Genomic DNA, 17855 nt, shown 5'->3' with positions numbered 1-17855 from the left:
GCTCCACTCGTCCTGTCCGCTCTTCGACGTGAAGGGCTGCGGGGATCTTGGGGTGGGGTTGGAATGGTAGCCGAGAGGCATCGCGTCGCGACGGTCCTCCCTCCCTCCAGGGTGGGTGGTCAGACCGGGACGATGTGGAGGCCGAAGCTGTCGGCCTGAAGCTTGATGTGGTCCCCGCGGTAACTAGTGGCGGTCATAGGCAGCGGCAGCAGCGGCAGGGGCGGAGCCCCGGGGGGCGGCACTATAATAATAAGGGGAACCTGGAAGTTAACACAGGAGAAGAATGGGCTGGGTGAGAGGACAAACAGGAGAACAAAAAAGGAAAGAAAAGCAAAGCAAAGATTTCCCCGAGCTGGGGTCCAGCGGGATCAGGGCTGGGAGACCATGGCTGGCCTGCAAGGCCATGAGGAAAGCTGCGTTCACCGGTCGGGAGAGGTGACGCCAGGCTGCGGACCCTCCAGGGAGAGTGACGTTGGCGCATAGCCTTCTAGTGACCCGGGAGGGAGGGGGAGGAAGGGAAGATGCAGGAGGCGCTGGCGTCCTTGAGGGATCCCAGGGACTTAGTGTTGCACTAACGAGCCTGTCCCCTTGGCAACCCAGCACCCGGAGGTTGGGTTGCCGGGAGTGGGACCCGAGTCCCGAAGCGGCACTGCCGAGCTGGCGGGCGGGCAGGCGGACGCTCAGAGCCGCCGGCCAGCCAGGTGACGTACTCACTTAGTAAGGCAGGGTTGCTGAATCTCCAAGCCTCGTTGTAGGCGGTGTATTGGGGGTGGCTGTACGGGTTGCCGGAGAACTCGCTCCCTGCGGGAGGTCGGGGGAGTGGGGGTCAGACTCGCGCACGCCGGGGTGGATCCCCGACGAGCCTTGCAGGTGTTTTTGCCCTTCCCCCCAGTTCTGGGCCGCAGGCGTGGCAGGCAAGGCAATGGCTGGTGCAGGCCGGTCGGAGGCGGGACAGTCCACTGGGTCCGCGTGGGGCTAGGGGAGGCGGGAAGTACCCATGCTCCCCAGCCCAGGCGCTTCGGGACATCCAGGAAAGGCTTGTTCTGGCCTCGGGAGAGCCCATGCGACTAACTTGGGGGTCAAGCGCTTTTCAAGTGGACACTCCGGTTCTAGGAGCCATAGTCCCAGAGGTTAGAAAAATACAGGAGAGTGGTGAAGAAAGGCCACTGGGACATTTTGTCCCAGCAAGTCCTAAGAAAGGCATCTCAGCATGTGCCAATGCAAGGTGGTGTGTGTGAGTGTGCGTGTGTTCGCGCGTGCGCTTGCTTCCTTTGCCTATAGAGGTTCTATACATGGGCCAAGCGGCAGGGGAAGGACACTGTAGTAGCAGGTGGGCTGCCCACTGGTCCAGGAGCAGTGAGCGTAGGTCCCCATGGGCTGGGAGCCATCGGAAGCTTCCTCCCTCCCTCCAGGGAAGAAAGGCCAGGCCTCCGGGTTTCCCCCTCGCCCTTTCTCCTGTGTGATGACCCCAGACTGTTTACAGTGATCCCTAACCGCGGGTTAAGTAGAGGAGAAGGGGCCCCTCTCTGAGAGGGAGCTGGGGTGGGGGTGGGGGATGCAGCCACTGGAAAGCCTGTTTATTGACGAGGAGGGAAAGCATGCGTGCAGCAGGATAATGAGCTTCTGAGCTCAACTGTGACCAAGAGGAACTGAGCTATCTCCTTCCCCATCGCTAATGAAACAAGTGTAATTTCCTCATCAGCACTAGATTCTGTTTAACGACTCCCCCCTTGCCACCATGAGCTCTCTGCGGCTCCCCTCATCCCCACCTCCCTGCAGATTTCCCACCCCCATCTCCCCACTCTTTCTTAACCCCACCTCTCTAAGACCTCCTCCATCCTCCACCTGCTCTTTGCTAGCACCTTGCCCCCCCAAATTTTCTTTTCCCCAGCAATATTTCTACTTTCCAAAATCTGGGCAGGAATACCTTCACCCACACTCCTACTCCTGTCTATTCTGTAGCACTCTGCAGCAACAATCTCCCTTTGCCTTATCCTCACCCTAAGCTCTGCTTACCCAGGGCTACCCCTGAACTGCTGAGGTCAATCACCCTCTTCTATCCTCTCCCTCTCCCCCTACCAGCAAGAGTTGAACTTCAGGGATAGGGCACACAAGAGAGTTGCTAGAGGCAGTCGATTACAGGCCTGGGTAAGGATTTCTCTCTTTTAAGAGTTTTTTTGGTGTTTCTGCAGATAGGAACGTCTACTCTCTTTGGCTACAAGCCCTGCTCCCAACCTGGGGTGAGGGGTCTGAACAGCACGACCTCCAGCTGTAGTCTTAGGCCCTAAATACAGCCTTTGCCTCCCTGATCCACATAGTTGAACCTGATGCCTCTCAGGCAAGGGGTGGATCAGCCCTGGAACAATGAGGGCCTGGGTTCTAGAAGAGATGTGGTGGTGTCTAGCTTGCCTCTCCAAAGCCAAAGTCATTTGTTCCTGTCCTCTGTCCCTCTTAGGGACTATATCCTTCCTTCCTCTGGTTTGGGTTGGTTCTCCTCACTGGTCTTCCCCTGTGGCTTGGTGTAGACCAGGGTGGCTTTGTCTGAATGACTGACATGCCCCTGGAAATGGTTCTTGGCTCCAAGTTTCCATGGAAACCAGGACAGGCTCTTCCAAGCAGTGTCAGCTGGCTGAGGCACTGAGGGTAAAGCTGAGACTGAATGCTCCTGGGGCACAGGCTCAGATGGGTGGGTGCTGAGGAGGGGCCATGACATAAAGTGGGGTGCACAAAAGGGGGAATTTTTGTAAGCTTCCTCCCTGGGTTGCTCATGAGGGAGGATGAGGCGCAACTGCACCCTCTAGGGAGAGAGGGGGACAGAATAACAGTGATTTGCAGGGAGGGGATCTTGGGTCTTACCTCACCCCCAGTCTCAGACTATAGACCACTCAGCAGCTCACCCACAATTTAATTACCCCCACCTAGATTAGGCAGCTGCAGTATTGTCACCTACCAGGCACCATTCCTGCCAGGGTGGAGGTGGGGTAGCTTCCCTGGCCAGTGGGGGGCACGTGAGGGGGATAACCAGGCAGAGTGGTGCTCGCCATGTCACGACCTGGAAAAACACAAAGGGGAAGGGGTGAGGCCTGGAAGAGAGGGGCCTGCCTCTGCTTGCACCCAGGCTCTCCAGGAAGAAGAACTCCTGGAGAGGAAGGACCTCTGTGCAGACATGCACCTGAATGTGCAGGTACCAGAGTGCCTTTGAATGGGTGTGTGTATGTACAAGTGGCCATGTGTACACCTCTGTCTGTGTAGCTCTTTGTGTCTTTCTCTAAGCATTTGTGTGTCTGCCTTTGCCTGTGTCTCTGTTTTCCAAACCCAGATGGAGATGGGAGGAGATGACCTGGTTTTACTCCTCCTTCTCTGCAAGATATTAAGTTGTGGTCTCTCCAGTAGCCAAATGTCTTCTATCTCCCTTCCCTAACACACCATCTTTCCTTCAGGTTTTGAGGACATCCCACCACCAACCTTACAGGGGCTGATGGACATTCCTTGTCTTCTACAAATGGGGCTGCAGGTGCTGGATCTGACAGGTATGGAGGGCCCAGGACCAGCAAGTGAGCTATTTTGCTGTTATTGTTTAAGGCAGTTAAATGAGAGAAAATTATACCAATTTGGATTAAGGGCTTTGAGTCAATAGTGCAAGTGGATCAGATCAAGTTCCAATGAGCAAAATCTGCTTCCCTACCAACTGCTGGGCTTCTTGGACTTCTTCCCTAGAGTCCTCTATAAGCTAGGGCCTAGAGAATGGGAAGCAGGACTTTCCTTTCCAGTGTCCTGGTGTGGAGGTAAAGTGAGTCAATGTTAGGGAAACATCTCTGGTCCATAGACGGTTCCCCTGGAACACGGCTGCATGGACTGGTTTCCCTCCTCCACTGCTGTGAAGGTAGCACTGCACTCGTGGCAACTTAATGTGTTCCAATCATTAATGACAATATTTGCTTCTTCCCTCCCCCATACTCCTACATGCCAGACTGCTCTATCCTCTCCTGGGGTTCATTTGTCCCCTGCAGATTCTCCTTATCCTCACCATCCAGTGCCTCATGCCTCTGTCCAGACCTTGGAAGGCAAGGCATGTACTTCTCCCAGTTCACTTTCTTTCCCTCAGTTGGGCCTTAGTTGTCATCCTTCCCATGGCTATTCTAAAGCATCTTTCTGGGGCTGGGAATGTAGTTCAGTGTTAAACATCTGCCTGGCATGTGTGAGGCATCACAGGGGGAAGAAATATTAAAGCAGAGTCAAGGCATCTTTCTTTGCTACTGTCCCTTTGAAGATGACCTCACCTCCTGTGTTGCTGAGGTGTGTGTTTTCCTGCCCCTACCTTGTCACAACTGAGTGATTCATTCTTCTCTAAGAACAGAGTTATAGCTCAGGATTTTTAATTTCCAGCTTCCTACTGAACATTTTCATTAGCTGTCCCACTGTTACCTCAAATCTAACAGGCATCAAGGCTGATTCATATTATCCCCAATCAGTTCTACCAACCCTTTTATTTTTTTGTAATACTAGGAATTAAACCCAAGGGTGCTCTACATCCCCAGCCCTTTTTATTTTGAGAATTGTCTTGCAATTTTCCCAGGCTGGCCTTGAACTTATTCAAATCCTTTTGAAGACCAGCAACTCTGGGGTTATTGACATAGCCTTTTTCTTGCCCTCTCTACATGAAGTCAGATACCAGGTATGGTTGATTTTCATTAGCCAAGTTTGTTACATTTGCCCATTTCCATTTCCTCTACCACTCTTAAAACTCAGCTAAGCACTTGATTTTGGTTTGCGCTTGCCCAGTGGTTTTCCTTTGCTTGTATCCCTTGTCTCTACATTCTTATCCCTCCTAGCCACCCCACATGTGGCTTCTTGGCCAGCCCTCATGAAATGTTGCTTTCATCACACCACTTCCCCTGTAAAAGCCATCGTTGATTGGAACCTCTGCAGACTGTCAGAGCCTCCCAGGAACTCTCTCCACTCAACTCTCTCAGCTCTGACTCTAAAACTACCGTTTTAGTTAGACTGTTTTCACTGTGTGCTGTGAAACCTCTGTGCTTTTGCCATCCCCTTTTCTTCTTCCTCATTCATGTTTTCCCTCTTCTTCCTGCTCAAGCCTCAAAATCCCTACCATTCTACTCATCAAGGAACCATTTCTCTCCGTGGTTTACCACATCATTACATTGTATAAATGTGTCATCCCTGTTATTGCATATCCTGGTTTGTTTCTTCAAATAGATCATATGCAACCCAAGGGCAGGACCTGTCTTCTGCTCTCTCCTACATAGTTGGGAACATGGTAAATACTCAATGAATAATTGTTTTTTTAGTTCTCTGTCTTTCCATTGCACTTAGAGCCAATTCCTAATAAGGTTATGATTGTTTTAAAACTGTTTCATATATATTAATCTACTACAAAGGGGTAAAGCTGGGAAAAATGTAATGTTTTTATCTTTTTTTCTTTAAAGACAATTTAAACAATTGTTTATGAATCCTTATAGGATGGTGAAAGATTTATAGGGAGAGACTCATCTGTTGTGATTCAGCTTTATCATGCCATAGAATGTTTTTCCTATATCCCTACCTAATATAACTGATATCTCACATTTCTTAAAATTCAAGAACAAATAGAGCAGAACTGCCAAACAAGACATCACTTATGACTCCCAGGGAGGTAGAAGAATCTGTGTTTGCTTTTGTTTTGGATTTTCTTTTATTCACTTTGATTGTCAATTAAAAGTATATATCTCTTGACCATCTTTCAGTGAGTAGACCTGAAGCGGACAATGACAGCAACATTCACTTTGTAAAGAGATTAATAATATGGAACTTACTCGTCACAAAAAGCCTGAAATAGAAGAGAACTAGGAAAGATGTGGAGTTTTTGAAGCTAGGTAGTCATAGGAAACAAATTCCTCCTGTCCCTATGATGTGCATGTCTACAAAGCAGCCAGAAAAAGGAGTAAGGCTTCATCTTAACAAACAGAAATTTAAATGTATCTGAATTCTGGTTTTCAACTGCATGGTTCTCACAACCTGTTGCAAATGAATTGCTCAAAATCTAAGGTTTTGTCAGAAAATCTCCTCCCAAGCTTCAGGAGAGAGAAGAAAAGCTGGGTGACTTGAAAGCTGTCCCCAACTAACCCAGAGGCATTTCTATTGCAAAGTTTATTCCTTTTTCTCTTTTGCAAAGTGGTACAGCCAGGGGCTGGGGGTATAGCTCAGTGGTAGAACACTTGCCTAGGATGGGTGAGGCTCTTGGTTCAATCCTCAGCACCACATACAAACAAATAAACAACAACAAATACATAAAATAAAGGTTAAATTCTTTTTTAAAAAAAAAAAAAGTGAAAAAATTGGGCTTGGGATATAGCTCAGTTGGTAGAGTACTTGCCTTGCATGTACAAGGCCCTGGGTTCAATCTTCAGCACTGACCCCCTCCCAAAAAAAGAAAAAGTGGTACAGCTAGCTTGCTGAAAGTCACATACTAAACTATTAATTATAAGGCACATTTCCAAATTCTATTTTAAAAAACTGAATTTGGGAAGCACTAGGCAGCAGTTTTTAAAATGTGAGAGAAGAGGCCCACAATGGAAAAAGCATTCCAGCTTCCTAGCGTTTGGCATACAGCTGTGCTCCATTCTGTCACATCATTGTCACTACAAAGAGGTGTCTGTTCAGGACCCCTGAGCCAACAAAAGTGCAAGCCGCTGCATACAAAGCACTTTCAATGGCTTCATTAGTACACAGGTGACACCTGAAGAGCAGGAAAAAATTGACCAAACTCTTCCCAGAGCCATATATTCCTCTGGAACACCATTGTCAATAATGAAAAACACATATTGCAGGAAGTTTTCAAATTACTAAGATCATCATACCATTTGCCCAGCAGCAATCTCTGAGCAAGTCTCCTTTAGTGTGGGAATATAAGTGAGTAATGGAACCTGTGCAAGGAGGATCCACGGAGCACCTGGTATTGCAGTACTACAATGATGCAGTACTAGAATGATGGACAGACAGGAGCGAAGACAGACTCTAAAACTGTAGATGGGCTGGGTGCAGTGGTGCACACGGGTAATCCCAGAAACTTGAGATTGCCTCAAGGTAGGAGGATCATGAGATTGAGGCCAGCCTCGGTAACTTAGAGAGACCATGTCTCCAAATAAAAAATAAAAAGGGCTGGGGATATAGCTTGGTGGTAGAGTGCCCCTGGGTTCAATCTCCAGTACCACAAACAAACAAACAAACAAACAAAACCAAAACCCTCTATAAGACAGCACAGCCACCTCCTTTACACAAACAAACAAAAACTGAGAAACAGGAGAAAATGGCTACACTGCAGAATGGAACAGTTATAAAATATGTGCTATCCAACAGGAGACAGGAAGCAGTAAAGTATTTGCTTTGCTCACTGACAATGCCAGTAATATGAAAACATCACCAGGAATCACAAATGGATAAAAACTCACATGTTACTAAGAGAGAATGGGGCTTTCATGTTGCTACTTGCTTTCTAAGCTTTTAAAGACAAGAACCTTCCAGATGATTAGTTTAACAGCCTTGTTTTAAAGGTGAGAAAATGGAGGCAGAGAGAGGCACAATGACTTTCCTCTAGCTACATAGCTAGTAAGTGGTGGAGCCAAAGTTTGAAGCCATATCTATGCCACACTGCCTTTAATGACAACATGCAGCCAGATAATCCCCCAAAGAGCCAAAGAAAAGGAAAAGAAGTCACCTGACAGGCAAGTCTCATACCATCATGCTGTCATTAAGATGAGACAAGAAAAAAAAGGGACACAAAGAATAAATAACTGACATGAAAGGTCTGTAATAAAACTCCATGGGGTGCAGTATTAATCTCCTTTGAGAGTTTTCTGAAAAAAAAAAAAAAAACAACAAAGAGGCTCTTCAAGAAACAGTAGTAGCTGAGAATTTTAAAGTACTCAAAACTGTTAGATGCACTGTACTGGATGAGGATGCCTTCTCAGTTCAACTGCAGAGTCCCTGAAGATTCTAAAGCCAATTTCTACAGCAATCACCACATCTGAATCAGACAGTGCACTTTTGTCAGACATTCCTTAGCAAATGGGCCAGAGCAAATCAACTGTTTTGGAGAATCTAAGAGCAGCCTCTCTTACAAATACAGAGAAAAGCAAAGTGAGAGACTTTATTAAGAAATTGGAAATTTTTAGTTATCAGATAATTTGCTGCTTTGTCAAGTATAAGATCCAAGGCCAGAGTTATATTTTTCCTTATACCTAGGTTCCACAGCATTCACTGAGTACCTACAATATGCTAAGTTCTGTCCTTGATATTTTATATTATCTCATTTGATCCTTATATAAAACCTATGATGACCTGTTTTTAATCCCTACTTAATAGATGAGAAATTGAAACCCAGAGGAGATATGTCCAAGATTCACAGTTAGTAGACAATAGAACCTAGACTACAAAGCAAACTGTATGTACACTTGGGAAGTGATTTTGGAATGCTATTCTCAAATACTGTAGACCTAGGTATTTAGTCCAGGAAAGTAACCTAGGATCATGCCAAACTAATCCTTCCTATATGAGAACATCCTGCCATTGCTTGTTTCTTGCATGTCTAAGCTTCTTTCATTTTTTACAGTGGGGGCTTTCAATTGGGGCTCATAGCCTGAAATGACCCATAGATGCATTTCAGGGGTCTATAGAAAGCTATTTATAAAATGTTATAGACATTATACATGCATATCTTTCTAGGTAGATAGTTCAGATGTATTCATGACTCAAAGATTAATAATCAGCATTTATAAAAAAAAATCAAGAGAACCTCTGGTGAAGCTGATTTGCTTGCAATTGCTTGAATGATAGCAATAAACAAGATCATACAGAAAACAGCACAGTGTGGGCTGGCAATGTATCTTAGTGGTAGAGCACTTGCCTATCATATACAAGGACATGGGTTCAATCCCCAGCAAATAACAAACAGCAACAACAAGAAAACAGCAAAATGTGGAGTAGCAGGGAGGCTTATCTCAAGTCCTAGCAAATGTCAGCACTCAGAAGACAGAGGAAATAATAAAGAGAAAGCTGCCCAAGAAGCAGAAACTGCTGCTCGTGATGGCTTTGGCAACATGACTTATTAGACACAGATTTATACAGCAAAAGTTATATCCCATGCGTTTAGAGATGCGTTTCCTCAGCATCTTTCTCTGAAAATGAGCACTTTTGCTATCCACTTGACACTGTGGAGGACCCTAAGGCCAGAAAACATAACTCTTGTTTTACTATCCTATCCTCAAGTTTTGTCTCCTTCTCATAAGGTGGCAAAAATGAAGACATTAGATTTCTTCGAGGTTGGCAATCTGTGCCTGCACCTGACACAAACATTTATAATACTTACAATAATACAGTTATTAAATTTGTAATTACTGCCTAAATATCCCCTACCTTTATATTTGCTATATCATTATGGCCCTTTATGACCAATCCAAGTTATATATAATACACTAAAGTAACAATTTGAATCTGTAAAAGGTGCTTTAAGAGGAAAGGGAAAGGGTTTTTACATATTTCATGTTTTTTATTTTTATTTCTCATTTCCAAATCCTCCCAAGGATTGTCCCCTGGGACACAGCTGCCAGAGTGAAGATCCCTGGCCCTGGCTCTGTTTTGGTCCCACATTAAACAGGAGGCTCGAAGTTCCAGCAGAGGGGGCTGTGCCCACAGCTCAGGATGGTTGCTCTGGCTGATCTTGAAGCCCACTGACAGTTGGACCTTTAGTCCCTGGGGTGTCCTAGATGGGGATGCTGCCTGGATCTGCATGGGCTAAGTGAGGTCTGATCCTTGACCACCAAACAGCTGGACACAACCAGTCATCCTGTTCCCAGCCCTGTTTCCCTTAGCACACAGCTGTCGAGGTGACTGGTCCAGGGCCTCATGGGAGATTTTTCCTTCTAACTCAGCTGGACCAAGGATGGAGCTGTGACCTCAAGATCCTGGGATAAGACTAGGGAGCAATGGAAAGAAGGACGATTTCAAAGGGCTCAAAGGGAACTTGACTATCCATCATCCCCTAGGCCAACTCCCTGATTTACAGAAGAGGAAACTAGGCTCAGGGAGGGGGAAGAAATCTCCAGTGCTGTCCTCCATTCACTTCCTGATGCTGCCTTCTCTGGCTCCATCAGCAAGTCAAAAATGGAGAGTAGAGCTGGACAGGTGCTGGTACCTAGGCGACTGGGCCCAGGCTCACGGATGGGCTCAGCACATAAGAGACCCTCATGCTGGGTGGGCAGAGGTTAAGCCTGTTTGCACAGTCTCCTGATACTCCAGGTCTCCCAGTTCCTCTCTGGCTTTATTTTGTTCTCTGAGAGCACTGAATTGTCAGCTCTAATCCTTCTGAAAGCGCAGCGTTTTTCAGGCGCTCTGTGTAAGTGAAACCCTAATCCCAAGGAAAACGGCCACTTAAGCTGCTGGAGCATTAGTCTGCTCTCGGAGCCACTGCAGGATTTCCTCCCTCCCTGCCTGCCAGCCCAGCCGCCACCAGGGAGAAGAGGGGAGGATTCCAGGCTGAAGGCACGCAAAGCCCTCTCAGAAGTGACAATAGTGGCAGAGCTGCCTTCCAAAGCTCAGGGTTAAAAAAGCACTGGCTCGTTTGTCCTGAGGCTACAGCTAAGAGTGGGGGAAGAAGGGATTCTGAGAACCCCGAGGAAGGAGGAGGAGGGGTCTTCCTGTCACCTGGGGGTGGCTGGCTCTCTGGGGGTCTTGCCTAGATGGCTTTGAGGCTACCAAGACATTTCTGAGTCCTTGTTCCCAGTTTATACCTGTAACATTCATTCTGACACCACTATTGAGAATTTCTGGTAATTCAGAAAAGATTGGGTTGGTGGTGGATTTTACTTTCCTTTTCTTCTTAGAACATGCCAAATAATGGAGTAAATGGTCTTGGTGCTGGAGGATCCCCGTTTTGCAGGACTCTTTGGGACACCCCAAGCATCTCTAAACAGCATCTATAGCAGCTGAGAAGTTCCTTCTCACCTAGCAAATCACAAAAGCAGTGTCCAGTGTGCTCAGACACAACCCTTTTTTAGCCTGAGTTGGCTATTATAGACACTTAAAGATTATTAATTTTTAAAAAATTTTGTGGTGCTGGGCATTGTTGAACGAAAATATTTTGATCAAATTCAGACTGGCCTCTCTCCCTGACCTCTAAATGAATTAAGACTACTGTGAAGGAAAAAGCAGTCCATTTGGAGGGCTCTGCCTCTAGGGTCTCATGGATGAGGTGGCGGGAGGAGAGATGAAAGGACGAAGTGGAAGAAAGGACCAGGGTATGGTCCAAATTTGGGCTTAGAAGACCACAGAACTGCATCTTTACTAAAAGGCCCCCAAACCTTTCATCCCTTCTTCATCCTCCCTGTGACTCTCCTCCTCTGGGTAACCCCATTATCAGCCTGCATGCTGCTCTACCCTGGGAAGGGCAGTTGGTCATTGCTGGGCTGGCTGGTAGACACAGACAGGGATGTGGGGTGGAGTGGGATGGGGGCTGGAGGTAGGGGTGGTACAGTTTTCATTCTGCTCAAAGTTGACTGCTGTCCATAGTTCTAGAATGGGTTGGTGCCTCTTCTTTTCAACATCCTTTCTCTCTAGAGGTGGATTGGATAAAGGAGGAGAGAAAAGGTCCTGATCAAATAACTCCCTAGGCTGCAGGCCCAGGGCACCCGCAATATCTGTCAATGTCTCATTGCTATGGAAATGCCCCTATAATTAAATCAGAGTGAGATCTGGGGGCTGTAGGTCCTTGGGGATGTGTCTGGAGGCCTCAGGGATGTCTGGAGGAAGACAGCCTCTTCTCTTTGGGTATTCTTAGCCTAAATGAAGGACCTGGGGCCCATGGGTGCAGAGGAGATGCCCTCTATCTTGGTTTGGCCTCTGCCTTGCCACATGTCCCAAGTTGCCCTCACCCTCCCCTTTCAAGGTTGGAGAGGAACTCTGATGTGTGTGCCCTAAATTCCTCCAGCTAATCAGGGGCTTTGAGCCGACAGACAAGACTAGGAGACTCCCAGCCTCCTTCAGAAACACTTCTTGGCCTTTATTGCCCTCTCCTCCCCTGAGGGGCTGGCCAAGGGCTAAGTGTTTTATGGAGGGAAATGCAGTTGCATTGGAAGGGGGTTGTTAACTACAGGAAAGAGGCGGTTCCTGGAGGTCCTCAGGACTCCCTGAGAAGGAGGAGGAGGTTTCCCAGGGTCCACACCTCTATCTGCTAAAAGGCCACTTTGCTGCTCATTGCAGATGGGGGCAAGGAGTCGAAGCTGGGGCTGCTGAGAGTTGACACCCTCTCTCTGAAGCTGAGCCCATATCCCTTTCCCTGGCCTCCAGGATACAGGGGGCCAATGATGCTGCTCAACTTTGAACTTTGGCTCACCCGCCTCCCCACCTCTGCTTAAACTTGCCGGTTCCAGGAGATCAGCACCTCTGCTGTTCTCCCTGCCTTGGGCATTTCCCTCCTGCACAGAATCCACAGATCCCCCTGGACCTTAGAGCTTCCATCAGAGTTGCAGTCTCTAGGCATTAAGAGAAGTTTCTCCCTAGCTCTGGAACAAAAGCACCTTCCTCCTGCCATGGTGGGGGTGTAAACTGTCCCCCCCCCCCCAAAAAAAATCACCACACACTGGGAAGAAAACACTGTCCTTGTCCCTAACTCTTCAATGTTCAGACATTTTCCCAAAGAAAAATTAAGATTCTCTGCTGAGGACTAGCAGTCTGGGAGCTTGGATAAGAAAGAACACAGGCTCTACTCTCAGAGTTGCCTGAGGCTCAACTCTCTGAGTTCCTCCAAGTCCCCAAAACAATGAGCTATAGGTGTGGCCTTCATTCTTGGTCCTTTTTGATCTCCATTATCACACAACTTGTTGGGCAGTGGTGAGGAAGGGACCCTGGTTCTGTGATAAAGGCAAAACTTATACCTCTTTTTGATCCTTTCTAGGATATTAAACATGCTTAATTTATAGTTGCTTTTGGATAATTCTATGATCTCCAGTTCTTGGGGGTATTATTTCTCCTATGTATTGCTTTGGCTAACTTTCACTTATGATAGTTGGCATTCACATGGGATGTGTAATTTTTATGGTGAGCTCATCTTTAATTGTGATTATTTTTTTTCTTTGTGGGAGTTCCTTGGGCCCTGGATTGTAAAAGGTCCTGATAAAGAAGGTTTTTTTTTTTTTTTTTTTTTTTTCAGTTCTCGGTGGGCACAACATCTTTTGTTTGTATGTGGTGCTGAGGATCGAACCCGGGCCGCACGCATGCCAGGCGAGTGCGCTACCGCTTGAGCCACATCCCCAGCCTGATAAAGAAGGTTTGCCAGCAGCATTCCTGCTGGGATTTCCGAGTGGGTTACTATCCTGGAAAATTTTTAATATAAGTTCTTGGCTTGGGGTTCCTGCAACACACTCATTGCATAAATGTGGATTCTGATCCAGGCTCAGGCTTGGGGTCTTTATTTCTTATGGTGACATCTCCCCCCAACCCCCTCCATCCCTTGCTTTCCTGGGCCATTGGTCTGTACTTTCCTGGACAGAGTTGTTTATCTTCTGTCTCTGACTTTATACAGGGTAATATTCAGTTTCTAGCTTCCTGCTTCTCTTGAGCCCAAGGTCATGTTTCCCATCAAATGTGTTACAAACCCAACTTCCCCTAATTAGGGTCTCCCTCCAGCATGATACCAGCAGTCTCCCACATACTGCTCTGGCATTGACTTTTCTGGCACCAGAAAGTGAGGTTTGGCTGTGTATTAACATATTTTGTGTTATGTTTTACCCAGCCATGTTCGGCCAAGGTTAGCTTGCCTTGGTGGATGGCTTCTGGACATCTACCTCATTCTTCCATTACCTCTATGACACTAAAATGAGGGAGGTGAAACCTACACTATACAAGGCTCTCCCAATGCTTGGCAGCAATGCCCACTAGAGGCCAGTGAAGCCCACTCTGTGCAGCGGCTCGGGACAGGTGTGTTCCTCAGCTTCAAGAATGAGCATAGAGGGCTGGGGCTGGGGCTCAGCAGTAACTCACTTTCCTGGTGTGTGTGAGGCCCTGGGTTTGATTCTCAGCACCACATATAAATAAATAAAATAAAGGTCTATCAACAACTAAAAAAAACTATTAAAAAAATAAAAAAATAATGAGCATGGAGCTGTATAATCACTGACTTCCCTTAGCACCCTCTTGGCTCATACGGGTCCAAAGTAGGAAGCCTGCTCTCTCCTCCCAGCTGTACTTTCCCAAGCCAAAGGAGTCTAAATGCTCCAAAACATCTCCAGTAACTTTGGGAATTCTAAAACTAGTTTTCATCTTTTCTCAGATCAACATTGCTGCCAGGGTCTCTCTGTAGGCTCTCCATCACTACAGCCCTGGCCAGGCCCAGGTAGGGTGAGGGTAAGGTGAGAAAGTCATGTGGAAGACAGGCTCTCATTTTTATTAGTGATGGGAGACTTTAAGATGCAGCCACAGTTCTCACTGTAGAGGCCCTGACCCAAATGGTCCTGGAACTGCTGAGGGGTTAGTGGCAGTCCCCTGCAGGGTCTCTTGCAAGAGTAGGAAGGTGGTGGAAGGCAGCAGCAGGCTGCCAACTTGAGGAAGCCTGGGCCAGAGTGCCCCCGGCCCATTCTCTCATCTAGCAGGTCTCTTCTTCCTTATCACTTAGGAGAGACTCGGCTCCGTTCCAGACCAGCAGCCTAGAGCAGTGGGCTGGAGAGAAGAGATGCCGCCGAGCTAGAGCAGCCCAGCGGCGGAAGGGAGAGTGGGTGATAAATTTAAATAACCAGCTTGACTTGGCAGCTTGCTGAGTTGTGATGCAGTGAAATTAAAATCTCCGCAGAACTTGCAAACACTACTCTGAAAAATCAGTCTCTCGCCTTGGTTCCATGATGGAAGAGCGGGTGGGGGAGGCTATCGGACTGAGCCCTAGCCTCTGGCGGCCACCCTTGCTTGCAATGTGATTAGCTCTGTCCTGGCCCACTGGGCCCCACTCTCCCCTCCACACAATAGTGCAGGCTCCTCTCTCCTCTCAGTCCTGACCTTGTGGAACAGCTGCATCAAGTGGCTGGTGAAGTTTGAAATCAGCCTCCAGTGCCAGGAGGCAGCAGGAATATCAATAAGGTCTGCTTTTCAGGTTGGGCCAAGGCCTTACTGGGCCATTTCCCTCAGGACCCATCCCCAGAGGTTTGCGGCCTCTGCTGGCTGTACTGGGGGAGAAAGATGAGCTGAGAGCTGTGATGTCGGGGATAAAGAGGGCTCCTTGAACACCTTGGCACATCCAAGCCAGGCTGTGGGCACAGGATGATCTTGCTGCTTCCTTACCTCAGCACCCACCTGCCCACAATCACCTGCCTACCAGAAAGGGCCTCCCTTTCCCTTCCACCACTGAAGTCCTTAGTATTCTCCTATGAAATAAGTTTTTAAAGAACATTTGAGGGGAAATTCTACAAATATACCAAGAACCTCTCCCACACCCCAGCCCTGTTTGGAGCCTAGTTCTCACAGATGCCAACGACATCTTTCTAGAAGAACTCACCTAAAGTCCATCTCTCCTGGGTGTCCTTGCATTATTGCTCATTGCTCCCCACAGAGTCCTGCCCGAAAGCCACTCTGAGATGGCCTACCAAGTCCCTGGGCAATGCCCAGTTTCTCACCTTGACAGTACTTCCAGCAAATTCTATTTGTCCCCATAATAAACACATCATGAATCATTCATCTTTAATAGATTATGCAAATTAGGAGGACATAAAATCAACAAAGATCAATAGCTGCAGTCATTTAATTGCCAGAAAAAACATTTTAAGAATGAGCATAATCTGCAGCCCTTTCTCTGGTAATAGCACTATTAATCCAAACATTGGATCTTGGTGTGAAAAAAATCATTCCCTGCCCCCAACTCCACCTCCCCTCCCCCATCCTTCCACACACTTTTCTCTTTTTGGTAATTTCCAGTTTCTGAGCGAGTTTCCCCGTCATTACCACTGGTGAACAGCTCCGAATGTTAATGGTTCTGCTTTTGTTACTCCTCGCTTGATTGAAATGTCGCATACAGATTGAGATGTTAGTGCTAACTTGCCACCTGGGAATGTCAAGCTGGGTCTGAAATGAACTTTTCTCACACTTGGATCCAGATGGATCAGCCGGAGATGTTCCCAGGCTGAGCTGGGACTGTTCCAGGGCCATGGGGGGAGGTGGGTGGGGGCTGCTCAAGGTGGAGGCACTTTTCTGTACCATTCCCAGTGTCCCCTGCGGCAGGAGCCCTTGCCCTGAAGATCCACATCTTCACCCTTCTAGGAAGTCCCTGCCTTTTAGACTGTTGCCTTGAGCATAGGGAAGTGTGCTGGGATTAGAGAAAAGTTTCTTGCACACTCTTTCACCAATTGCCTGGAGTGGGCCACCTTTGGGAAGTGACCACTGACCAAAAAGGTGGTCTGGCCTGGGTCAGAAGATTCAGTGGGTCAGAGAGCTCCCAAGTTGGGCTACAGAGGGCTCATGCTGAAGGCCAGTTAATATAGGCTATGTCCTGACTCAGCTGGCACAGCTAAGGTCCTCACTCCCAAAAGTCACCTCTGCAGCACTTCTAGAACTCAGCCACTGAGCCCATAGCCAAAGACTGCAACTTCTTATAGGTTGGACGCAGGTGTACCAGGACACCCCTTCAATAAGGCCTGGGAAAGCTAATAACAGGAGGCTGGGTGGCTACTCCAAACCCATGTCAACCTGAGCCAAGCTCAGATCAGCTCTAAGTCACAACCAGGCCCTGTCCTATAGCAGGGCCACCCCTGCTCCCTGTCTTTGGCTATTGGCTGTGATGCTGGCTGCCTGTATCCCTGCTGCCAGGTCCCTAGGCCTCCTCTACTCACTCGGCAGGTAACGCCTCAGTGTCTCCCAATCCCCACTGAGACCCTTCTCAATCATTCTGTCTCCCAAGGAACAAACGGCACATTGGCTTTAGTGTCTCCAGAATAATTAGGTGAATTTTAATAACACCTCAATGTGTGTCTCTCCCACTTGGGCAGTCTCCTGGCCTGGAAACCCTTTGCAGTGCCAAGAGTCTTCTGTAGCCTACAACTCTGCAACCTGGAACTTCATATGCTGGCCCTCCCCTTCATGACCACTCCAGCTGCCTCTGTGGCTCCTGATTCATGGGGGCTCCTGGTCAGAGTGCCCTTCCCCCTGCAGGTGACCCTACTTGGCCTTGGTCTCAGTGACTTCTCCAGGAAGCAAGAGAAAGGTTGTGATAATTGTGCTCCTCTGCAGCTCAAGCCCAAAGCCACAGCCACCTGTTCTGCCTGGAGGGTGAGGAAAGTGGATCCCCTAGGAGCCTTGGGGACAGAGAAGTGTAGAGACTGGATACTGGGCACCCATGATATCCATTCTCAACAGCCTGTCCTATTACCCTCTGCATTTTTCTGCACAATCCTTACAAGAGGCTTGGTCTGGACACCTTGGGGGAGACAAGAGAAAAGACAGAGGGAGGACAGGAAAACAGGCAGAGAGAATGGGAAGCAAGCCCCTAGTTTCCACCTTTCTAGGCTGAAGTCCAGACCCTTTGACCACCGTGTTTTCTCCCCACATCTGCACACATCTGTTTAGGAAGCACCCTGATTTTTGAAGGCTTTCTCTCCAGATGCCATGGCAGGAGGCCCACTTATCACACTGGGCCCCAGATGGCATGGGCTGAGTAACCCCCACCCTCCCAGAAGCCCCCTTACCAGTCACCACAGGATATGTCTGTGTGCCTGACACGTTGCTGCCCAGCTCGGGGTTGGTGGATGCAGATAGACTCGACTTGACTTCATCAAGCCCAGGGGTCAGGGCTGGGAGGGAGTACTCGTTCCCCTGGGAGGAGAGAGAAA

General features: G+C 48.0%; 1 protein-coding gene across 10 annotated transcripts in view; it reads right to left on the bottom strand.

Annotated features, from left to right (window-relative positions):
- Pax2 (paired box 2) overlaps window positions 1–17855 on the bottom strand; it is an 87720-nt gene continuing 69865 nt past the window's right edge. For 3 of the 10 annotated variants that reach the window (XM_015494884.2, XM_015494888.2, XM_048807165.1), the window contains 4 exons: window positions 17712–17838; window positions 2951–3052; window positions 715–801; window positions 1–241 (listed from right to left, as the gene is read on the bottom strand). In XM_015494884.2, coding sequence (XP_015350370.2) covers window positions 120–241; window positions 715–801; window positions 2951–3052; window positions 17712–17838 — 438 coding nt within the window. In that variant the 3' untranslated portion in view covers window positions 1–119. Of the gene's footprint in view, window positions 261–714; window positions 802–2711; window positions 2796–2950; window positions 3053–17711; window positions 17839–17855 lie in introns of those variants that run through there. The other 7 variants (XM_015494885.2, XM_015494890.2, XM_015494887.2 and 4 more) reach the window with 5 other exon arrangements.

Source organism: Marmota marmota, unplaced genomic scaffold (assembly GCF_001458135.2).
Source record: "Marmota marmota marmota unplaced genomic scaffold, marMar, whole genome shotgun sequence".
NCBI lineage: Eukaryota > Metazoa > Chordata > Mammalia > Rodentia > Sciuridae > Marmota > Marmota marmota.
This window is presented reverse-complemented; position numbering and strand designations above follow the sequence as displayed.